At 36.0% G+C, this 26,062-nt stretch overlaps 1 protein-coding gene across 1 annotated transcript; it reads left to right on the top strand.

The window, feature by feature from the left end:
- The first annotated feature begins 9 nt into the window (after window positions 1-9).
- On the top strand, window positions 10-17,150 carry LOC138308900 (ATP-dependent RNA helicase DDX54-like). Its single transcript, XM_069249949.1, has 20 exons — window positions 10-420; window positions 1,167-1,284; window positions 2,023-2,093; window positions 2,624-2,812; window positions 3,748-3,797; window positions 4,619-4,660; window positions 5,343-5,438; window positions 6,105-6,288; window positions 6,714-6,845; window positions 7,661-7,871; window positions 9,537-9,668; window positions 9,996-10,087; window positions 11,796-11,931; window positions 13,220-13,293; window positions 13,607-13,795; window positions 14,311-14,450; window positions 15,398-15,502; window positions 16,106-16,212; window positions 16,467-16,583; window positions 16,904-17,150. Exons 1-20 carry the CDS (start codon window positions 145-147, stop codon window positions 17,110-17,112), a joined length of 2,670 nt encoding a protein of 889 aa, XP_069106050.1. The 5' UTR covers window positions 10-144; the 3' UTR covers window positions 17,113-17,150.
- The last annotated feature ends 8,912 nt before the right edge of the window (window positions 17,151-26,062 follow it).

Here is a 26,062-nt window from a genome sequence, read left to right on the forward strand (position 1 = left end):
ATATCGAAATCAAAGATGGCCGCGCCCATGTGACAACACGAGATATTTCACTCGAAAAAGATAATTGGAAACAAGAAGTGACTGGTGAATTATATATTTAATCAAGATCTGATGTATGACTCTGAATGTATTTAGACATTTAAAATGGCAAGACACCACAGGTTAAAGAAAAGAAAACCTATCTTGGATTCGGAGAAGAAGAAAAGTTTCAACAGTGCCAAAAACAAGAAAACTGGTCATATCTCTCACAACAAGAAACATATTCCTAGTAAACAAAACTTTCAGAAAAGAGACAGAGATAACGAAGAGCCTAAACAGAAGAAAGCGAAAAAAGTTTCATGGAAATCTAAAGGCAAGAAAGAGGAATCTGATGATGGTTCTGATTTTGAGGAGGTTTCAGAATCCATAACAAAATATCAGGTGATTATGATTACGTAGAAGAACAGGGTCTGGAAAAATTACACATTCCTGTCGGATGCGCCGACCAGGAATCGAACCGGGGTCTCCGGTGTGAACAATTATAGCTCCATCTCGACAGTACCAAAGAAGCGCACGCTCCGTCAGCTTATCTTGATCGATCTAGCTATATAGTGACAGCTGTATATTGTCCCTATGCAATGTACTCCTACACGTGTATGAGGTCTTATTCCACCTGACTACATTGAGTGGATATACACAATGTTAAAAAGTATCTCACTGTGTTAACCTCTAACAAACCACATGGACCCGGCACTTCTCTAAATTTTAGTACCTGCCTTTACATTAATTGATATATATATATATGATATATCATTACCGGTAATGTTTACCAATTATTGGTGTTTGAAGTTGGACACAACCCCGCAGTTATGGGTAATAGTCCTGCATTAAAGTAATAGCTACCCATTTGAGTAATCAACAAGTTATCCAAATGCAGGATTATATAATTATGTGAAAGAAAAATGCAAGAAGTTCTTCTGAACATTTTTATCCCTTCAGAAGAAAATCAAATCAGCTTGCAATTTCCTAGTTCTGAGTACAATGTTATCTGTTTTGATTAGTGTAACACATTGGAGTATTTGTTCAGATCTGATTTGTCCTAAAATTATTGATACCTTTTTGTCTGCGGGAATTGTGACACTTTCATTCAAGTTTGGAAAAAGTAAAGTATTGGTATTGCTTTACAGCCTCAACAAGAAGATGACTCGTCTAGCACAGATAGTGATGCAGAGGCACAAGAAACCAGGAAACTCGTCACACAACAAAACAGGAAAAAGAAGAAATCTGGAGGATTCCAATCGATGGGTAAGATTGATAGAATATATTACATGGTTTAACAAGTGGACAGGGATATCTCAACCAGAGTGAAAGATATTGGCTGCACGACATAAGGTTTGCAGATTGTTGACAGCTCAATGGGATTGAGATATCCCTGTCCACCTGACAAAACCGGCTGTGATTGATTAATAGAATTGAATCCTTCAACCCATTTGCGGTAAGACAGGATAGAAAAATTTCACACTGGTAAAAGATTGCAGATATCTCTGTCCAGGGTGGAGTAATAGAATCTTACATGGGTCTGTCAAGTGGCCAGGGATATTTCAACCCGAGTCAAAGATTTTGTCTTGTCAACATGAGGCTTGCCCCACTTAATCGCAAGAACGTCGTTATGCATCAATATTGATGACGTCATCTACAATGCATGCCGAAATTATGCTGCATGTATTGATGATGTCACATTATTGTCTAGCGCATGTGAGCTGTCTTACATTCCCTGTGTAAGATAGAGTTATCTTTTCCCTAGCAACCACGGGATATCCCTGTGATATATGGGAGAAAATGATTTTCTTCCATACTCTAGAAAAATGGTACTGGTACATTTTCATAGTGCTGTCATTACAGGGGTGTCATATACATGTCAAAATGGATGATACATCGTATGTGTTTGTATACTGTCTGAGGTATGTGAACTATCTCTCCCTACCCTAGAGTATTTAAAATAGTTTTCTTTTCCCTAACAAATGTTCGTTTGACTACTTGCAGGTTTCTGTCATCAGGTTTATACAGGTATAATAAGGAAAGGCTACAAGATACCAACACCCATACAAAGGAAGGTAAGATGGCTAAAAACGCTGAAACGTATGTATGCATGCGATAAAGTTACTTACATTTTGTAATTCACGAAAATAAATTGCTATGAAAAATTGATTCAACCCCTATTATGACCATTATTAATTTTGCTATTCTGTAGAGAGTTGTTTGCATGAAAAGACAAAATTAATTGAAAATAAAATGGTTTGCAGTAATGATAGAAATCATTCCAGAAGTATAATTAATTATCATGTTGACTTTGCGTTATCGGTAACAATTGATTGCGTCGATATAAGTACTCGTGATATGCAACTGACTTTTTCAATACTTTCTTGTGCGATTAAATTTTGCATATTTCATGGGCAGTAAGAAATTGCTAAAAATAAAAAGTTGCAAAAATATTTCAAGTACGGGTTAAGTAGAAAACATACCAAAATGTGAATTTGAGGCTTCAAAAAGGGAAAGGGTGTTATAACGATTTGGTTGTATACAGTATTCTACTTTTATATGAATACAGTGATCATAAATAATGTTTTGTTGAAACATTCTACAGACCATACCCCTGATTCTCGAGGGAAAAGATGTGGTGGCCATGGCAAGAACAGGAAGTGGAAAGACGGCTGCGTTTCTTCTGCCGATGTTTGAAAAGCTAAAGATGCACACTGCCAAGGCTGGGGCTAGGGCCCTAATACTGTCCCCTACTAGGGAACTGGCATTACAGACCCTCAAGTTTACAAAGGAAGTAAGTGTAACAGAGTGCAGGATATTCGATGAAATTGAATGACTGCTTCTGCTTGGGATCAAACTCAGGACCGCTTTATTACTAGACGGACGGTCAACCAATCAAGTTCAGGGTGAAGAGAAGTTCTCTCTAGCCAGTGATTTTCTTACTCAATAATTTCAGGGAAGTGTGCCATTTGAATTAGGAAAACACTAGTACTACATTTCATTTTTCTTGAAACATGTAATTTTAGAGAGTTTTTAGCGAATTTGGGAAAATATTTTCCTAATATTGGTAAAATAAGCAAAATTTCTTGAAGGAAAAGGGCTTTTATTTGGCCCTAAATTTACATTAAAAAATCACTACTAGCCGATATGTATTTTGTGGCTAGTATATATTGACCAGTGTTAAATATCATGTAAGAAACAGTCATAATACCAGTTATCTGCTCTTAGTTTTGATTCTGTTACTTCATTAGTTTTTATTAAATTAACTTTCTTTGTTTTTGTACTAAATCTGACTTTCTGATTGGCTAATTTTATTTTTTTCATACCATTATAAAAAAAAACCAAAAAAACCCTGATGTTAATATATTAATGTTATGTCACAATAGAGACATATGCATTGCCTATTGATTCAGAAATAAAATCCCTCTGAAAATATCTAGAATCATACATTAAAACATATTTCATTTGATTGAATAGATTAAAAAATGATTATAAGCCTTGATGTCTCTATTTTTCAATTCGATGGTTTATGAAAAAAAATATCTTTGCAATTTGTGTACAAATCTGCATATAGAAAACCACATCAATATATGACATCACAATTAATGGAAGATGAGGCTAAAATAATCCCCATGAATAATTTCCAAACAATAATCATGAAATTTTTCACCTGTAAACTCTACAATACACCGCTGTTTCTCTGCTATATTAATATTCTTGACATTTCAGCTCGGCAAATTTACGGGTTTAAAGGCAGCAGTCATCCTTGGAGGTGATAAGTAAGTACATACGTACTTAAGGTTAGGGTTTTTATTGACAGAAACCAACAACAAATTATCGGAGTATGAAGTTCCCTATTTTACTGAAGATCTATTGAAATTTTGTTAGAATGGTTTGTTCAGTATATAGGTTTGCCTTCCTTTATCTAATAGAATTTTCCGAAAAACTTTGATTGCTATGGTAACCAGGTTAATGTACACACTTTTTGCTTAGCTCATCAGCCTTCGATTGTAAACACTGATAATGAGAAAAATATTGTTAAAGTGAACAGTCGGGTAAGGATGCCTAAAGTCGGTAAAAATGGTGTGAATGTATACAGTATAATTTCTTATGGAATAGAAAATAAACTTTCTCGTCAAAATCTGTCTGCGTTCGTAGAAATTAATTTAAAGTATATGAATCCTAAAACGTCCTCCCGGCTGACTATGTCCGTGGTTACATTTCCACGCAGCCTCGCTTTCAGTGCTTTCAACTTTTCTTTATTTCAATGGTCAGAACTGGGAAACGTAAGCAGAACTTGACCGTCGTATTAATATGTCAGAACTTTTGGAAGGCCAATGAACGCATTTAGACTGGTTTTCTTTGCCCGACTATTCACTTTAAAATGAGGAGAAAAAACAACGCACTTACTGGTATAATGAAAAAAATATTGTGAGCATAAGAAAAAAATTGTAAATATGAGATTAGAATCTTGTCATAATTACAATGAAATTACAAGAATGATAAAAAACTCCTTGTACAAAAAAAAACCAAATTCCATGGTGGTTCTATTCGGTTTCCATACTTTTCATATAATTTAGAGATGCTTTCTTTGTTTTAGAATGGATGACCAATTTTCTTCTCTGCACGAAAATCCTGATATGTAAGTATGGCAAGCCTGACATCATATAAGTGTGACAAAGTGAACAGAACTGATCATTATGTTTGTTGTTTTGCCATGATATTAAAAGAATAAAAAGATAAATATGAATGCAAACTTTCAGAATCATCACCACCCCAGATAAATGTTAACCTTCGAAGGACGATATTCCCCTTGGCCTTGGAAAATATCACCTTTCTCAGGTTAACGATTCCTCTTGTTAACATACAGAAAGTCAATAACTGTATAATGTAAACTTTCAGAATCATCACCACCCCTGATAAATGTTAACCTTTGAAAGGTGATATTCCCCTTGGCCTCGGAAAATATCACCTTTCTCAGGTAAACAATTCCTTGTGTTAACCTACAGAAAGTCAATAACTGTATAATGTAAACTTTCAGAATCATCACCACCCCTGACTGATAAATGTTAACCTTTGAAAGGTGATATTCCCCTTGGCCTCGGAAAATATCACCTTTCTCAGGTTAACAATTCCTTGTGTTAACATACAGAAAGTCAATAACTGTATAATGTAAACTTTCAGAATCATCACCACCCCTGACTGATAAATGTTAACCTTTGAAAGGTGATATTCCCCTTGGCCTCAGAAAATATCACCTTTCTCAGGTTAACAATTCCTTGTGAACCTACAAAAGATAATAACGATATAATGTTAACTTTCAGAATCATCGCCACCCCTGGACGTCTGCTACACGTCCTGGTCGAGATGAATCTACGTCTGATGAACATGGAATATGTCGTGTTTGACGAGGCGGACAGGTACTCATTATTTATTTCTGCAGATTAAGTTAGAAGTTCGATGTTTTTGATCATATCATGTCAATCAGCTGACAGAACATGATTTGTTTTTGCTCCTTAGGTGTATAGTCCCAAGGCTCAGTTTCTTAAATTTTCTTAAAACATTCCTTAACTTTAAGAAATTTCTTAACATAAAATTCCTCATAGGAAAACATTACAGAAGTTAAGGAAAAATCCTAAGTTACCACAGGTAGCCTTCCTTAATATTTGTAATGATTTCTTATGGAGAATTTGAAGTTAAGGAATTCCTTAAACTTAAGGAAAGCTACCAGACCCAGAAGGCATATATTAGTGGAAATATCGCCAGAAAATAATTATTGATTTTTTTTTTTTTTTTTTTTTTAGCAAACACAATGTCATTCCCCTAGCAGTGTTTTGGTGAGCTGCTCATCACAACATATTCTGTCTTTGCATATTACAGAGTTATCTCCCTTGTGAGTAGTTATCAAATATGACGTCATTTTTTTGTGGTTGTAATTCACTTTGTTTTCTCCTAAGTATTGACATTCCACTAGCAAAGAAACAATGTCAAAAACAATATCTATCTGCATGGGCAGATAACTCTGTAATATGAAAATACAGAATAGCCTCTCACAGAAGGTCACCCTTTCAAAATTTTGTTGCCAGGTTGTTTGAAATGGGATTTCAGGAACAGTTATTGGAGATCATCCATCGTCTACCAGAATCTCGTCAGACTCTGCTCTTCTCCGCTACACTCCCAAAGCTACTGGTCGAGTTTGCCAAGGCTGGCCTCCATGATCCCACCCTTCTGCGACTGGATGTGGAAACCAAACTCAGCAACCAGCTACAGGTCTGTTGTCACCCAGAAAAACTCTTGCATGGCAGCCATTTTGTATCATGATCCTGAACCATGCTTGTTGGAACTCAAGCTGTGGGGGCCATTCTGTATTATGATCCTGAATCACGCTTGTCGATACTTAATCTGTGGGGGCCATTTTGTATCATGACCCTGAACCATGCTTCTTGGAACTCATTATTTCATGAGCGAAAATTACGTAATTTTCAATGATGTGTTGTTCACAGGACAGAACAACAATGAAACAATCAATACCTACCTGTAAGGGCAGATAACTCTGGAATATGCAAAAACTGATTTCAGTGAAGCAAATTTTCACAGCTAACCACAAAGCAAATTATTACATCAAATTATAATTGTTCTACATTCTTTATAAAAAAACTATTGAATTGTGACTCAGTTTATTGTTGAATTTTCAGATGTCGTTTTTTCACTGCCGTGAGGATGACAAACCGGCGTTGCTGTTACACGTACTGAAGAATGTGATAGAGGACGGCACACAAAGTGTGATATTTGCTGCTACCAAACATCATGTGGAATATCTCAACTTGGTAAGATCTTCGCAAGGTCTACAAAATGAATCTACTATAATCATACTTAGACTCAAAGTCAATAGAATATACTACATATAGCTGGTCATTTTTGCTGGAATGATATTTTGGGATTTTGTAAGTATGAGGTGGATTTAAATATAATCAAATTACAAAAAATCTCAAATTACAAAAAGTCTTTCAATTAAAATGTAATTTTCTTGTTATAAGTCATTTGTAAATTATTTACCTAAAAAGATAACTGTTTAAGCGAAAATTTATCTTCATTATTATCGTGTCATACTATTGATTATGCTGACCTTTGTAATTTCATAAAAGGACCAGTCTTTACTGTTGTGATTGTGATGGTATATTTAGAGACTTTATCGCGGCAGCATTTAAATTGGTATTTATATTGTATGTATCTTAAAAACCTGCTTTAAACCTCTTGAAGTAGATTCTTAACTAATTCGCCCCTGGAGACACATTTAGACTCTTATTAATCAAAGACTAGACCAGTCCATTATGAAATTTCAGTGAATGAGTTAGTGAATAGATGTTATTAAGATTTTTTTTTGCTTACTGTAAGCCAATTTTCTTTCATGTTTGATTTACTTTCAATATTTTCACGATGCATTTAAAATCACAAAAGTTTATCTCTGTGAATTGATTTCTTCATTATTAATATGAATTATTTCCAATTTTAAATCTGCAAATGTTATTTTTCGAGACTTGTTGTGAAATAGAAATTGCAAAATATAATAGCAGCGAAAGAAAGTTGATTTATAGTACTTTTCACATTGCTGCTGCATTTAAACATTTTATTTCTTCTCCAGTTGCTAGAGAAAGCCGACATATCGTCAACGTATATCTACAGCTCACTTGACCAGACAGCTCGTAAAATCAACATCGCCAAATTCCAGCTAAAGAAAGTGAAGGTTCTGATTGTAACAGATCTGGCTGCCAGAGGAATAGACATCCCACTGCTAGATAACGTCATTAACTACAACTTCCCGGCCAAATCCAAACTTTTTGTACACAGAGTCGGTATGTACTAGTATCAGTTTGCCTAGTTTATACCTAGAGACAGAGATGTAAAAAAAAATTGAAAATATAGTCTAGTGAAGTGGAAACTTTGATATATTTCACTCGTGCTTTGCACTTGTGAAATATATCGAAATTTTCAACCTACTTTACTGTTATTCATCAAGACATAAGGAATATCCTCTATATATTTATCCCCCGCCCAACAAAGTTGGCGGGGGATATACAAATGAGTTCTGTCCGTCCATCCGTCTGTACGTCCGTACGTATGGTTTCCGGAGCATAACTCTAAAACCAGTAGAGATATTTCCACGAAACTTCATACACACATTGGTCTTATGGTCTAGTAGTGCCTTTCACACATTGGTACTTATGGTCTAGTAGTGCCTTTTGCTATTTTTAGGTTTTCATTTTTTGCATTTTTTCCGTAACCATGGAAACATTGCTGAAAATATCATATTTTTGTACCAGGTTCGTTTCCGGAGCACAACTCTAAAACCAGTAGAGATATTTCCACGAAACTTCATACACACATTGTTCTTATGGTCTAGTAGTGCCTTTTGCTATTTTTAGGTTTTCACTTTTTGTGCTTTTTTCTGTAACCATAGAAACATTGCTGAAAATATATATATTTTTGTAGCAGGTTCATTTCCAGAGCATAACTCTAAAACCAGCAGAGATATTTCCACGAAACTTCATAGACACATTCTTTTTATGGTCTAGTAGTACCTTTTGCTATTTTTAGGTTTTCATTTTTTGCACTTTTTCCGTTACCATGGAAACATTGCTGAAAATATCATGGTAAATGGTAAATGTTACTTTGCAAAACTCCACCCATCTTTGTGTATATAGTCTAATATAAATGTCAAGGCTGTATACCTGATTCAACAATTGCAGCCCTGCTCTACTTGAATTATACTCCATCTTTCTTTAGCTCAACTTCCTTTTTCCTGGGGTTTTTTCATACACATAAGTCTCCACAATCAAACTGACTTCAGCTTTGATATCTCCATTGGCGGGGGATCTGAATGACTATGTCCTTGTTTATTTCTACCCCCCCAAATCGTTTGCAACACCCATGAATATTTTTACTTTTAGATTTACTATTTACCATTGTTATAAATGAGCTCCCTTCTTCCATAGATCTATATTCAAAGATGCTCCATCGCTGACAAATGGTATTTTTTCATTATCAAAAACATTAGCAGACGATTTAGTATTTTTATTAAGTTACAAAAGTTACTTACTTTACACCATTACCACCATCGAAAAGTTTGAGCTGCTTATTTTTCTTCAAGTTAAAAATATGAAAAATAATTGGTTGCATCCCGAAAAAATTCTGTGTCACTATATCCTATATAGAATAAAGTACTGATTGCGCATGCACCAAAGGCGAAACAAATTATTTTATATTATTTTTTTGTGTTAATTAGACATATATATACACGATTAAACACCAATTATTGTTCAAATGATGAATATCATTTATGCTCTGTCGGCGGTGGAGCATCTTTAACATTTTTATATGTTGATGACTCAAGACCACATTCAGTACTTTGATTTGCTAATAAGGACAAGACTAACGTCCCCTTTAGTACTTCCAGTACTTTGATCTGTTGATAACGACGACAACATTTAGTATTTACTACACTTTGACTTGTTGAATAGGTCGAGTGGCCCGAGCTGGAAGAAGTGGAACTGCATTCTCCCTTGTCGCCCAGGACGAAGTACCTTATCTCATTGATTTACACATCTTCCTTGGCAGGCCACTGAAGGTCGTGACCTCACAGACAAAAAAAGGTTAGAGTTCAAGAGACTGTGTTCATCAGAGCCCAATTGTTCAAAAGATGATTAGGCTAATTGCAATTTAACCACAATTTTCAACTCAACTCTTACTGAATGTTTATCCACGTATAAGGGAATACTTAGTCACTGGTAAGAACTTTTCTTTCATGTCACACTTTTGTACATATCTAGGTTGTGGATGTCAAAACTTTCTTCAACTTAAACCAAAATGCCTTACATGGAACCCATATTAACTTCAGTACCGATAGGCATGAAATAAGTTATGCTTTCATAGTTATAGATGAATATACGGCCCATTGGTTGGACCTCTTGGTGTTGTAGATGAAGAAGGTCTTTACGGCTGTGTACCTCAGGCAGTCGCGGATGAGATGAGCGAGAAGATCCGTATCTGGACGTCACAGTCCATTGACCTGGTAGGTATTACTGTAAAGGCCGTTATTTATGTGATTCAAAAAGAATTCACAATTTGAAGTCAAAACAAGCATAGCAAATTTTAACAGTTTTAAAATTTCACGATCTGGGCTTAAACACATTTCTCAATATTTTGCGGATCAATTTTTTTCGATCATAGCGATGTCTCGCAAAACTAAATGGCTTTAAGGTATATTGATGAATGAGAAATGAACAACCAGTACAATTGATCACATAACAATACTATAAGACTCTTTCATATGTGGATATGAAGGAAAGGGATATTCTACCGGAGGGTCACAAAATGCAGTAAAACCCGAGGCTTGCCGAGGGTTTTGCAACATTTTGTGATACTGAGATCACTTATGAGAGAATATTTTTCTTTCATACCTCGACGTTTTATTGCAATTTTACAACTATAATATCCTGCCATTTTGAAATAAATTCAAAGACATCCACGGCTGAAAGTCAATTTTTCATGCGTGATGTATTCAACAAAAATTCTGTTGTTTGCATCTTTTATAGTAAAACTAGTCAAGTTTGAAAAAAAATGTTAAAATTTTACCGAGGAAATAGAAATTTATTGACGTCGTGACGTCACAAGGCTTTATTGCATGGGTAGCCATGCAATAGCCTCGGGCGACATGAGTGTATTGCCCTGAACCAGCCATTATTTCACCCATAGGTATGAAAGAAATACAAATAAGAAATACATAACCACCTGGCCCCAATTTCTCAAAAAAAAAAATGCAGACTTAAGCCGAAACTTAAGATTTTCTCCTTATGTATCTTATATGAAAATTTATGACTTTAGTCAGTTTTTGACTTGAGTTTGTTTTGAGGGCCTGATATCCAGTCACTAGTGTAATATGACCCAGTACAATTTTCATTGGTTCTGCTATTCAATTCAATTCTTTTATTACCTTGAGTCTTTCGGCTCATCGGTTTGAAACAAAACATATATACAAACACATTACAAAGAATACACCACCATACATGCATGTACACTGGCATACAACAACCCTCTTAAGTTTACATAAAACCAGTGACCGTGTAGAGAGATTGCTAATTTTAGCTTATTACATGTTATTTCTTATTTTATTACATAATTTAATGTACTTTACTTAATTTTATAACTCATTTTTGTTCTCTGTTTCCAAAAGTTGAATTAATTTATACATACTCGGTCTAATGAAATAACATTTCTTAATAAAACGATTTCTTAAAGTTGTATAACATTCACATTTTAAAATAAAATGAAAATCATCTTCAATGTCCTCACTGTTACAGTACTTTCATTTCTTTCTAAATTGTTATACCTTCCCGTTTCAATATTTAATTTGCAAAATGACGATCAAATTTTTGTTATTTCTTTTAAATTCTTGACACCAATTGGTTTTGTTAGATGAGGTTGTAAGCAGAAATTTTGACCAACAAACTTGTACAATGAACACTTTGTGCTAGACTTATGATGTGTGTACTCAAAAATTCATGTTTTAGCTCATTCACAAAAAATACGTTTGAGTTCTTCTTATATATACAAGGGCTTGAACAGTTCATTAAAAGCTTTCACGGGTAAATGAGTTAATTGCCAATATTGATCAGGCAGTAGTGGGTGTTTTTCTTTATGCCCAAAGTTACAGGCATATAGTGCCAATTTTTATATATATTTTTTTGGGAAATTAACTTATTTATTACATTATTATTCAGGAAAACCTTAAACAGGTTAGTTTAAATGCGCAGAAGAAGTACCTGAAATCTCGACAAGCTCCTGCATCCGAATCATTGAAGCGTTTCAAAGAGATGAATCGTAACGGAATAGTTCCTGAAGTCCATCCAATATTTGGTGAGTTCTTACCTTTGTTTAAAGTCCCAATATCCTTTTCTGTCTTATTTTTTCCATAATTTAGAAGAATGTTAAAAAAAAAATCCTGTTGTAAATATTGCAGAGACAGGAATAAATCGAAGTCAAGATGAGCGATAACGGTTCAGGAACTTTTGATAAAAATCAAATAAATATGAAACATTGCTAGGTGGGTCCCACTTAGTCAAACAAGCCGAAGTTAGCCGACATTGTAACGTCGTTGCCGAGAACGCCATGTGACTACCATTACTATGTAATGTCTGTCCAAACTCTTCCAAGAACGGGTCATGAACTTTCTGACTTCTGTTCGGCAATAATCGTAACTTCTTTGGCGACCAGTTTAAAATGAAGGCATGTTTACAAGTATCGACATTTAACAACTGCTGTACCAAAGATATTAAGAATTCATTACAAATATTCTTTTATATAACTTTATTTCAACTACAGTGGAACTCAGTTAATACGAACTCGAAGGGACCGAGATAAAACTTCAAGTTATCGGAGTGTTTGTATTAAGCGAGTTTACATGTCTACTGATCATCTCTTTACTTGGTATATATAGACTAGTTCCATGTCGTAAAATGATGTGACCAAGAGAGATGTCAAAATCGCCGATGGTAGTTACAAAATTATAACAATAAAACCGAGATATATATTTTGAAATGCTGTTTAACAGCAGATTTATGAAAAAGAAAAATCGGTGAACTCATTGTCCAAAAAATCTCATTTCGACTTATAAGAACATTTTATGTGTGATTTTTGTCATTCGGACCCAAAAATTACTTCGTATTATCTGAGTTCTTCGAGTTTTTCTAATTCGAATTATCCGAGTTCTTTAAACAAAGATAAAGAGGGAATTCGGCTGGGACCGGCAAAGTACTTCGTATTAAGCCGGGTTGTCGAATTATCCGAGTTCGTATCAACCAAGTTCCACTGTACATCTACATATACTGACAAAATTTGAAATGTAAAACCAGGCTTTGTGAAAAGTATTGCGGGTTATTAATTTGGGTTCATCCATAAAATTTAAAATTCAAAAATTAAAATTTCCATGAATATTAGCAACTAAAGAGTAAAAGTTAATTTTTCAATAGTTTCAATATTTCTTGTCTAACAAGGTCTGTAATTAAGATTAAGGATGAAAAAAGTATTATACCTGAATCATCCACAGATAATGTTTTAAGTCTCCAATTTCTTATAGACCTTTGTGGCTTACATACAGACATTTGTTGATGATATTAATAAATACTATAACATTTTGATTTCACAGGTGAACTGGCTGAAGACTCTGAGATGGAGCGTAATAAACTGCTGAACACACTTAAGTCATATAAAAGCAATAGTGTAAGTATTTGTACGGTTGAGACGAGAACTTGGTTTTTGAATATAGTTCATGAATGGAGTTCAACTTATACCATATACTATGGCATCAAGGGTCTTTATATATTTACGATTTCTGAAACAAAGAAATGGATATTACTCATCATTGACCAGTAGCAAATACTATGGATGGAGAATTCAAAATGGTACAAATTATTATTGCCAGAATTACATAATTTAACCAGTGCATTGAATACTCAATTATTATTAATATTATCTTCATAACATAATTAAACACCATTAAATCCTAATCCAACACGTGATGGTTCTATTTCAGACGATTTTTGAAGTGAACTCTACCGCCAAAACTCCGGCGTTTTCTGTGATGAAGTCCAAGAGAAGCTGGCACCAAAATGTTATAGAGCGAAAGACGGAAAAAGTTTCGGAATATCAACAAAAATCATCGGAAATCTCATCAAATGAGAGGCTACAGAGCTCAGAAAATGCAGAGGACCAAGAGCTAGAGGTATTGATGGGAATTTTTTTCTTCACTTCTATTTGAGGTATTGGGATGCAATGAGCACTATGTTTATATAGTTATAGCTACAAAGCTGTATCTTGGAGGAGTACCCAAGGTCAAGGTCTCACGATGGTCGGGGTTCGACAAGGAAAATAAAACTTCTGAAATTAATTATTTAAAAAGAGCACTTATTCCTATATTTTAACAAAACTTAGCATTTTTCCTGAACAATATTTCTCTATAACTTCAGAAGGAAGTTTTGATAAATGTACATCCATCCATCCTTTGTTTATCACCGTCAGAGACCCACAGTTGATCCCACTTATCACCGGGTGATTATGATCAGTGAAGCATAGTGTAGTGCGATCAACCGTGGCCCTCAGACCTTCTATCTGCTTATCATAATGAGGGTAGGATCCTGAAAGTGATATTAGATTAAGGTAGCTTGATGAAATCATTAAAAGTACTATAAAGTACTGAATGAACTTCATCACAATTTTATGTCCCAAATATTATTACAGGCAGCATTCAGCAAGGTCATCGGAGGAAAATCTAGTCAGCGAGTCTTTACGCCAAAACAGAAAAAGCGCAAGTTTACCGAAATAAAGGACGAGGAAAATTATCTCCATTATCGACCAGCAGACTTTCAGTCAGAACGAGGGTATGTATACTGGTGTATAAGCCGCACTTCCGATTTTCAGGGGGGAAAGTCGGGCTTATACTCCGGAAAATACGGTAATATGTTTAAAATAAATTTGAAAATAAAATAAATGTTTTATAGGTTTATGGAAAATCTCATTATGACCCATCACAAGAAAGATATGTTATAGGTGAATAGAAAATACCTCCAATGACCAATCAGAAGAGAGGTACTTGTATTTTATTGATTATAGTACATCTCATATACCTTCAATGACCAATCAGAATAAAGGTATGTTATAGGTTAATAGTAATATAAGACTCTTTCATATGTGGATATGAAGGATAGGGATATTCTACCCGAGGGTCACAAAATGTAATAAAACCCAAGGCTTGCTGAGGGTTTTGCAACATTTTGTGACCCTGAGGGTAGAATATCCCTATCCTTCATATCCACTTATGAAAGAGTATTTTTCTTTCATACCTCAACGTTTTATTGCAATTTTACAACTATAATATGCCGCCATTTTGAAATAAATTTGAAGAAATCCAAGACTGAAAGTCAATTTTCCATACATGAAAAATTATGCGATATTTTCAACAAAATTCCGTTGTTTGCATCTTTTATAGTAAAACCAGTCAAGTTTGTGAAAAAAAATGTTAAAATTTTACCCAGGAAATAGAAATTTTATTGACGCCGTGACATCACGAGGGTTTATTGCATAGGTAGCCATGCAATACGGCCTTAGGCGACACGAGTGTATTGCCCTGGACCAGCCAGTATTACACCCGTAGGTATGAAAGAAATACCTTTATTGACCAATCAGAAGAGAGGTAAGTTATTGGTTACTAATAAATACTTTCAATGACCTATCACCGCAAAGATATGATGCTAATATTGTTTATGCTTTGATTTAAATTATGTACCTATGTACTACGCAGTAGTAGACTTTGATTTTGTTGTAATAGGTACAGCCTTGGTTCCACGTTTGATCAAGAAACCTCTGCTGTCCAGTTTGATATGACCGGAGATGACGATGATGCGGTCATGAAACTCAAAACTTCAGTCAAATGGTAAGACCTTTATTTCAATTCCTGAATACTAAACACAATGAAAACCTGTCTATAAAGACGACCCAAAGGACAAAGGAAGAAAATGGTCTTTATATACAGTGGTCTTTATAGACAGGTTGCATAGTTTTTGAATTTACCATATGGGACCCTAAAAAAGAGTTTTCCATTAGGTCATTTAGTTTTCATTTATATATCTTGGTTAAATCCTTGGTCAAGTTAAAGCCACTTTCTTTGGATTGAAATGACTTGTACCATTACATAAACAGATCATAACAGCTTATATAATGTCGCAGCCTTCAGTGCTGCTATATGATATTCCAGGGGTGAACATAAAGACAGTGATAGTAACCCCTGGAATATTGAGGATGTGCTCCCCTGTGATTGGATTGACTTACACTATTACATAAACAGTTTATTTCATAGCCCTGGTGTGTGAGAACATCTGTTTGTGAGGAGGCTGACCCCAAGGCCCCAACCCTGGCAGTTTCTAAGGAATAGTCTGGGCAATAAAATGTTGGTGGGATTTTTTCACCTTAAAAAGAAATAAAAAATAATTTCAGCTGATACTATTTAACTGATCTTTATCCTTTTTTTATCTTTCAGGGATAGAAAGAAGAAAAAGTTTGTTAGGGATGACAGTAATGACCCTAAGAAAAAGAAGATCCGTACAGAAAGTGGAGCCTGGATTCCTGCCTCTTACAAGTCTAATGCATATCCTTTCATTTACAAAAAAGAAAGATTTTTTTTATCTATATAAACGTGTTCCAATCACCTTTTGTAGGTTGTTATGTGAATCTCATGTCTCTTGTGTTTCTTATTTTTCTCGTGATCTAGTTTATCTAAGTTTACATCTTATACACCAGTTTCTTTATTTGATTTATTTTGCTTTGATTTTAAATTTGATCAGGATGTGGTTCATTATGCGATATGAAAACGGTCAATTCTTTGTCCTTAACCTACAGTACTTATAAAGAATGGCAAAATAAGAATAAGGTGGACGGAGCTAACAGCGACGACGACGACGGTGACAAACAGGAGAGTAGCCATTTTAAGGTTGTGGGCGGAGGAAGAGGCAGAAAATGTAAGTGATATCATGTATACATGTATGCTGTTACTCTCCCTAGGTCATGAGTTTGATACCCATGTGGGGCAGTTGCCAGGTACTGACCGCTGGTCAGTGGTTTTTCTCCGGGTACTGTCCCAAGTGGTTAAGATGTCCCAACATATTGCCACAAGCCCTTCACCTCTGAGTTGTGAGTATCTCATGTGGGGCAGTTGCAAGGTACTGACCGCTGGTCAGTAGTTTTCCTTCTGGTACTCCAGTTTTCCTTCACCTCCTATATAAACCTGTCACATCCTTAACAAACCAGATATTTGTAATTCTTTTGTTTTGTTTTACAGGGCACACACAGGGTCAAGATGGGTCACAGGAAAAGTCCAAGAAGGGAAAATTCAAAGTGCCGAGACAGGAAAGGAAACATCCAGACCAGATTATGAAGACAAGAAATGTGAAAGCTCGGAAACAAGCTTTCCAGAAACATCGGGAACAGACGCGGCAAAAACGTAAAAACTTCAACGCAAAAATGTCTAAAAAGAAAGGGCGACGATAATAATGATAATATTATTAATAAAGATCGTATGAGGTTTATTCAACTTGTTTTATTGTTATTTACTGTCTACGACAGTGATGACAACCCCTAGGTAATGGAGGATGGATTGTTACTGACCGACAGAATTACAAAAGAAATACATTTAAAAGATGCCGACAGAGCAAAAACGATAGACATCATTTGAACATTAATTAGTGTTTAATCGTGTACGATTTACACAAAAAATAATAATACAAAATAATTGATATTGCTTTGGTGCATTCGCAATCAGTACTTTATTCCATATAGGACATATTGCCACAGATTTTTTTTGGGATGCAATTAATCATGTTTGATATTTAAAAAAAAAAAAAATAGAAGTTCAAACTTTTCAATAGTGATAACTTTGTAAAGTAAGTAACTTTCGTAACTGAAGAAAAGTACTAATACGTCTGCTCCTATTTTCATTTGTCAGTGATGGAGCATCTTTAAAGGGACAATTCAGTGAGGCTAATTCGTTACATAACCACGAAGCAAAATATGACATAAATGTATTGTTCTACATTCCTTATGAAACATATGACAAGAAATAGTGACAAATTCCACAACATTTTTAGGTCATCTGACCCGAAGGGTCAGGATGACCTATAGTCATCATGTTTCGTCTGTCGTCGTCCGCCGTCCGCCGTGCGTTAACTTTTCACATTTTGAACTTCTTCTCAAGTTCTACCAGTGCCATTTAGCTGAAACTTACATGAAATGATCCTGACATGGTCCCGACAAAGTGTTGTTATTTTTCGGGTCGATCCGAAATCCAAGATGGCCGCCACAGCCGCCATCTTGAAAACACATTTTGAACTTCTTCTCAAGTTCTACCAGTGCCATTTAGCTGAAACTTACATGAAATGATCCTGACATGGTCCCGACAAAGTGTTGTTATTTTTCGGGTCAATCCGAAATCCAAGATGGCCGCCACAGCCGCCATCTTGAAAACACATTTTGAACTTCTTCTCAAGTTCAACCAGTGCGATTTGGCTGAAACTTGCATGAAATGATCCTGACATGGTCCCGACAAAATGTTGTTATTTTTCGGGTTGATCCAAAATCCAAGATGGCCGCCAAAGCCGCCATCTTGAAAACACATTTTGAACTTCTTCTCAAGTTCAACCGGTGCGATTTCGCTGAAACTTGCATGAAATGATCCTGACATGGTCCCGACTAAGTGTTGTTATTTTTCGGGTTGATCCAAAATCCAAGATGGCCGCCACAGCCGCCATCTTGAAAACACATTTTGAACTTCTTCTCAAGTTCAACCAGTGCGATTTCGCTGAAACTTGCATGAAATGATCCTGACATGGTCCCGACAAAGTGTTGTTATTTTTCGGGTCGTTCCGAGATCCAAGATGGCCGCCACAGCCGCCATCTGGAAAACACATTTTGAACTTCTTCTCAAGTTCTACCAGTGCGATTTGGCTGAAACTTGCATGAAATGATCCTGACATGGTCCCGACAAAGTGTTGTTATTTTTCGGGTCGATCCGAAATCCAAGATGGCCGCCACTGCCGCCATCTTGAAAACACATTTTGAACTTCTTCTCAAGTTCTACCGGTGCGATTTGGCTGAAACTTGCATGAAATGATCCCGACATGGTCCCGACAAAGTGTTGTTATTTTTTGGGTCGATCCAAAATCGAAGATGGCTACAATGACACTATATCTAATTAATTTCCTATATGTTAAGGCCCTTGGGTCTCTTGTTTGAAATAAAAATTTGTTGAAAGAAATTGAAAATGATCCTGACATGGTCCTGACAAAGTGACACCATATATAATTAATTTTACTAATGCCAAGGTAGTCAGATGACCGTTAAGGCCCTTTGGGCCTCTTGTTAAGTATTTTTTTATTAATACCATTGAAATTCCAAATCGTTGATCAATACGATTAAGCAGGTACAACATGTACGTTGTACCCTTACCCGAGTCAAAGTCACGCACGTTAAACAAATGCAATATATAACCACTGAGGAGTTGATGAAATTATGTTTAGACAAGAACATGCATCTAATAATGTTAACACAACTGTAAGAGTGTTTTGAGTAGTTCTAGACAAAAAATATTTATTACGCTGGCAAGGGTCAGGGTTTGGCATACAAGGCTATGTGTAATGGCGATTGAACATTTCACATACAATTGGCTGTAGTGGACTTTTCTGACATATCACAGTTAAACCAACTAATCTAATTTCCATTAGAACTGGTTTGTTTCCGAAATATGTGTAAGTTTTAATGTACTCTTAGACCGAATTGTCCCTTTAAGATCTAGAAATTGAAGAATGGTGAGATACTGTCAACTTTGATATTAAAAGACACGCAATAACAAATTATTATTGCGTTAACTGATGTTTAAAACTAATTTTGCTTAAATTACAAACAGAAACAGATTTTGTTAAATAACCTTGAAGAATGAAAGAGTAACTTAAGAAAACACTTAGAACCCTGCATTTGATGAATATACTGTAATTTGTCTGAGAGGAAAAATAACCAAAAAGAGTTCTGTAATTTTTGATAAGTCGGATTCAGGTGCTAAATATATAGGATTTAAAACTGATCCAAATACAATGTACCTAAAATTAATGTGTATGTAAGAAAAACATTTGCTTTCCACTTTCTTAACTCTTGATTAAATGCAGCATTTATTTTAAGACACCGACCATGTATTTCCTATCTTTATATGTGCTGTACATGTAATGATATTTCACACAGGGGCTTGACACAAATTTCCAACGAACAGTATAATTATTTATGTGTGTATTATAGTATTCTCTAACAAATAAATATATGTATATATATACACAACAATTGGCTGGAAATTCGTGCCAGGTCCCTGTGATATCTACAGTCAATTTAAAGATAAGAAAAACACACTGCTGTGGTAGCAGTGTACAGTAAGACCGAATGGCCATGGGTGAGATTTTTATTAAGCAGAAAGCCCCTGTTTTATTATATGCATAAAAAATTAAAAAAATGTATATGTCCTAAAATTGGTGAATTCAATCTAGAGAATTATATGCAGGCTTCACATTTGCATAAAGAAATTCCCCAAAATGGGTTCGAGATTAATGGTTTAGAGGGTATCCGAATGTGCGTCTAAGATGGAAAAACTCAATACTGTAGCAGCAAAAATTGATAGTTGGGTACGAGGTAAGATTGCTCAAAAGTTTAATGATATACCTATGTCGAAATAGGCTCAGTTCCGCTATCACGGCAGTGATGCTTGGTTTTAAACTGTGTTCAAGAAAAAAAATTCTCCTAGAGGGGGTGTAATTTTGGGTTGAAAATCTCAATTTTTTGCATTTTTTTCAAAAAAACAAATTTGGTTACCATGGTTTTTACAGGCTCACAAAACCACAAAAAGCGGACCTGTCCACAATTGAACTCTCCATCACTATTGCAAATGTTGTGTAGATTAAAAATATATATACTTTTATATAGATGTTATTTAAGGTTAAAAAGCTGTGTGTACATAATTAAAGCCTGCACTTCATTTTGCTGAATTTTTCAAATCTACTGTACACTGCCACCTGTGGGAAGATAATAATTTAAGTTGAACATTTGCGGTTTAAATCTGGAGTTGTCTCTCTTACGATTGAAATTTTATCAGATTGCGCTATTTACAATTACTGGTAGGCCTATTACAAGTTTAACCTGTGTGCACGGATCTGATAATAAGTTCTAGTTTACATAGATTTTGATCTTTCCTAGTGTACATAGATCATTTTGAGACATTTTATGGTTCTAGATAATAAAATCACTTAAAATAATACCCCTACATTTTACATAAAAGTGTAATTATGTACATGTTGCTTGTAGATGTACAAGTTTTCCCAAAACTAGAATTAAATGTAAGACCACTTATTAAAATGCCTGAATACTAGAATGGGTCCAATTAACATTAATCTATAATTCCCAGATCCCTGTGATTACTATAAAATTAAAAACACTTTCCTGATAATAAATTTTACATATTAGGCAAAAATGTATTATACATATACTTGAAATGTGCATTTAAAGATGCTCCACCTCTGACAAATGGTGTTTTTTCACTATGAAAAACAGGATCAGACGATTTGATATTTTTCTTCAATTACAAAATTGACTTACTTTACACCAATACCACCATTGAAAAATTTGAAGTTCTAATTGTACTTCAAGTTAAAAATATTAAAAATAATTATTTGCATCCCGCAAAGGCAAAAGAAATCATATTATATTATTTTTTGTGTTAATTAGACATATAAATACACGATTAAACACCAATTATTGTTCAAATGAAGAATACCATTTATGCTCTGTCGGCGGTGGAGCATCTTTAAATGAACAATTTGTTATTTCAACAATTGTATAAATGAAAATGAATAAAAAAAATGAAAAAAATGAAAAAAAAAAAAAAAAACAAGAGGCCCAAAGGGCCTTAACGGTCATCTGACTACCTTGACAATAGTAAAATTAATTATATATGGTGTCACTTTGTCAGGATCATGTCAGGATCATTTTCAATTTCTTTCAACAAATTTTATTTCAAACAAGAGGCCCAAGGGCCTTTAAATATAGGAACTTAATTATACATAGTGTCATGGTTGTCATCTTCGATTTGGGATCAACCAGAGATGTAACAATACTTTGTCTGGACCATGTCAGGATCATTTCATGCAAGTTTCAGCCAAATCCCTTCGGTAGAACTTGAGAATAAGTTCAAAATGTGTTTTCAAGATGGCGGCTGTGACGGCCATCTTGGATTTTGGATTGACCCGAAAAATAACAACACTTTGTCGGGACCATGTCAGGATCATTTCATGCAAGTTTCAGCGAAATTGCACCGGTAGAACTTGAGAAGAAGTTCAAAATGTGTTTTCAAGATGGAGACTGTGGCGGCCATCTTGGATTTCAGATCGACCCGAAAAATAACAACACTTTGTCGGGACCATGTCAGGATCATTTCATGCAAGTTTCAGCCAAATCGCACTGGTAGAACTTGAGAAGAAGTTCAAAATGTGTTTTCAAGATGGCGGCTGTGGCGGCCATCTTGGATTTCGGATCGACCCGAAAAATAACAAGACTTTGTCGGGACCATGTCAGGATCATTTCATGCAAGTTTCAGCGAAATCGCACTGGTAGAACTTGAGAAAGTTCAAAATGTGTTTTCAAGATGGCGCCTGTGGCGGCCATCTTGGATTTCGGATCGACCCGAAAAATAACAACACTTTGTCGGGACCATGTCAGGATCATTTCATGCAAGTTTCAGCCAAATCGCACCGGTAGAACTTGAGAAGAAGTTTAAAATGTGTTTTCAAGATGGCGGCTGTGGCGGCCATCTTGGATTTCGGATCGACCCGAAAAATAACAACACTTTGTCGGGACCATGTCAGGATCATTTCATGCAAGTTTCAGCCAAATCGCACCGGTAGAACTTGAGAAGAAGTTCAAAAAGTGTTTTCAAGATGGCGCCTGTGGCGGCCATCTTGGATTTCGGATCGACCCGAAAAATAACAACACTTTGTCGGGACCATGTCAGGATCATTTCATGCAAGTTTCAGCCAAATCGCACCGGTAGAACTTGAGAAGAAGTTCAAAATGTGTTTTCAAGATGGAGACTGTGGCGGCCATCTTGGATTTCGGATCGACCCGAAAAATAACAACACTTTGTCGGGACCATGTCAGGATCATTTCATGCAAGTTTCAGCCAAATCGCACCGGTAGAACTTGAGAAGAAGTTCAAAATGTGTTTTCAAGATGGCGCCTGTGGCGGCCATCTTGGATTTCGGATCGACCCGAAAAATAACAACACTTTGTCGGGACCATGTCAGGATCATTTCATGCAAGTTTCAGCCAAATCGCACCGGTAGAACTTGAGAAGAAGTTTAAAATGTGTTTTCAAGATGGCGGCTGTGGCGGCCATCTTGGATTTCGGATCGACCCGAAAAATAACAACACTTTGTCGGGACCATCTCAGGATCATTTCAGGTAAGTTTCAGCTCAATCCCACTGGTCAAACTTGAGCAAACTTGAGAAGAAGTTCAAAATGTGAAAAGTTAACGCACGGCGGACGGCGCACGGCGCACGGCGCACGGCGGACGGCGCACGGCGCACGGCGGACGGCGCACGACGACGGACGAAACATGATGACTATAGGTCATCCTGACCCTTCGGGTCAGATGACCTAAAAATGAAAAAAAAAACCTAGTTGACACATGAAATGCAGCGAGTGGAGTAGAATATTTCCTGTTCATCCCTGATAACTTCTATATCCCTGATAATATTTATGTATCTACATTGTAAATACAACAAAGGAGCGTTTACCTTTGTCACACCTGGGTATGATGGAATCTTATAGATATACATGTTACCTTAGTCATATTTATGTATCACTGAAATCATATAGATATATACCTGGTACCTGTCTGATAACAATAGATAAGGTATACAGTTTAACAGGTAATATCATGATTAGGTATGATAAAACTACAATAGCCACGTAGCAGTAAGTACGCGTCACAAAGATGATGATCAATGGCTACACGTCAGCGTCTGTGTCATGTTTGTATTTGACCCAATAAGCGCCCCCATCCCTATCAACACCCCCCCCCCACACACACACACACACACACACACTCACCCTCACACGCACACAACGCACACTCTCTCTATAAGTCTTAATTTCACTAACAAATGCAGTCTGAAAAATATGAAAGCTGTGTAGGTTTCTTTCATTGATTTCTTTTGCAAATTGATCTATTGCTTACTTTGTGGAATAACTTATTGAAATGCTTGTCTAAATTTGTGTTTATTTGTTCAATACATGTTGATGATCGAAATATAACTGGAATAACATAGGGGGGGGGGGTGTCATTTTGATGAAAGCAACTTCTTTTCATGATGACTTACAGATGATATTCTATGTCATATAAAATATTAATCTGTTGTTTCCCTCACTCTGATGGTATCCAGGTAGGATCCAGGTGGTATTCAGCTGGTATCCAGGTGGTATCCAGATGGTAACCAGGTTGTATCCAGGTTGTATCCAGATGGTATCCAGATGGTATCCAGGTTGTATCTAGGTGGTATCCAGATGGTATCCAGGTGGTATCCAGATGGTGTCCTGGAGGTATCCAGGTGGTATTCAGGTTGTATCCAGGTTGTATCAAGGTTGTATCCAGATGGTATCCAGGTTGTATCCAGGTTGTATCCAGATAGTATCCAGTGGTATTCAGGTGGTATCCAGATGGTGTCCTGGTGGTATCCAGGTGGTATTCAGGTGGTATCCAGGCGGTATCCAGATGGTATGCAGGTTGTATCCAGGTGGTATCCTGGTTGTATTCCAGATGGTATCCAGGTGGTATCCAGGTGGTATCCAGATGGTGTCCTGGTGCTATCCAGTCCTCATTATATGTTTTGACAAATGTCTCGGACAGCAGCGTATACTGTTATTTACTCTTGGGGTTACTATCACAGTTGGTACATCCTCAAAACTCCAGAAATACGTTTCTCTCAAGAAGGTTTCATCTGTTTTCATCATACTTGCTTGCTCCGTTCCCAAGTTGTTCTTAATTCGCCTCACCACCTCAACTTCCCGTACATGTACTAAATTCTGAACCATCTGCCGTCGCTCCTGAATGTCCCTTCGGTGTCTTTGGACCCAAACATACTCTCGGCTATCCTTGCAACAGCAGACACAGACCATTTTCTTCTCGTTTTGTTTTCTCTATATGCCAGCCTCACTGGTCTTCGAATGTCGTGAGCCCTGCAGTGTCATTACAACGACATCATGCACGTTGATGCTTTACACTTCTCATCGACTCGAGGATCGTCAGCGGCAACTGTGGTTATGTTCGTAGGACACTACCTGTAAAGACTTGACCAAATTCTCCCCGCACTTCTTATCTCCGATGTCATCAATGACCTGAACTGTAGAATAGACGAGGGGGTTGACTACAGTGAAATCTAATATATCGTTGACTTCTGGTACGAATTACATGTACACAGAATGGAAAAATGCCTCAACACATCAGCCAGAAAGTGAGTCACATAAAGGAACTTTAATGTAGTTAAAGGTTTGTCTATAAACAGAGCCTTGCCACTAGAAAGGCACTAACTAATGTTGGGAAGTTGTCCACCACTGACTGAACACTACCTCGAAAACTTAACCACCTAGTATGGAAGACCTGTTTGAGCATAGTATCCTATAACACAGTCTGAACAGCCTCTAAACCAACTACGTTCTGCAAAAAAAAAAAAGACTTGAATGTGCTTTTGAGAACAACCTCTTAAAATTTGACACTATACCTATCAGCTGCTGAAGCACTAGCCAACGCTAAGTTATGTGCAATACTGCACAGACTTAAAGATGCTCCACCGCTGAAAAATGGTATTTTTTCACTATCAAAAACAGGAGCAGACGATTTAGTATTTTTCTTCAGTTACAAAAGTTACTTACTTTACACCATTACCACCATTGAAAAGTTTAAGCTTCTAATTTTACTTCAAGTTAAAAATATGAAAAATAATTAATTGCATCCCGAAAAAAATCCGTGGCACTATATCCTATATAGAATGAAGTAATGATTGCGGATGCACCAAAGGCGAATTAAATTATTTTATGTTATTTTTTGTTTAATTAGGCATATATATACACGATTAAACACCAATTGTTGTTCAAATGATGAATATCATTTATGCTCTGTCGGCGGTGGAGCATCTTTAACTCTTTTAGTGGCTCTTCGCTGTACATTTTCAAGGGCGATCTGATCTTTGTTTTTTTTAGAAATGGAGACCATACCTGGGTAGCATATACTAAGTTGTGTCTAATTAGGCTTCTGTTTAGGGTTAAGAACATAGTTATATCTATATAGACAAATGTCCTGAATATTTGCCCCAGTATGCGATTTCCTTTGTCAACTTCTTGACTAACATGCTTACT

Source organism: Argopecten irradians, chromosome 15 (genome assembly GCF_041381155.1).
Source record: "Argopecten irradians isolate NY chromosome 15, Ai_NY, whole genome shotgun sequence".
NCBI classification, from domain to species: domain Eukaryota; kingdom Metazoa; phylum Mollusca; class Bivalvia; order Pectinida; family Pectinidae; genus Argopecten; species Argopecten irradians.

What these genes read in the sequence shown, in the direction of transcription:
- LOC138308900 (XM_069249949.1), top strand. Translation starts at nt 145, where the DNA reads ATGGCAAGACACCACAGGTTAAAGAAAAGAAAACCTATCTTGGATTCG. An exon ending in TGGAGGATTCCAATCGATGG is followed by an intron (nt 1,285 to 2,022) that starts GTAAGATTGATA and finishes GACTACTTGCAG; the next exon opens with GTTTCTGTCATCAGGTTTAT. An exon ending in CTCAAAACTTCAGTCAAATG is followed by an intron (nt 15,503 to 16,105) that starts GTAAGACCTTTA and finishes TTTATCTTTCAG; the next exon opens with GGATAGAAAGAAGAAAAAGT.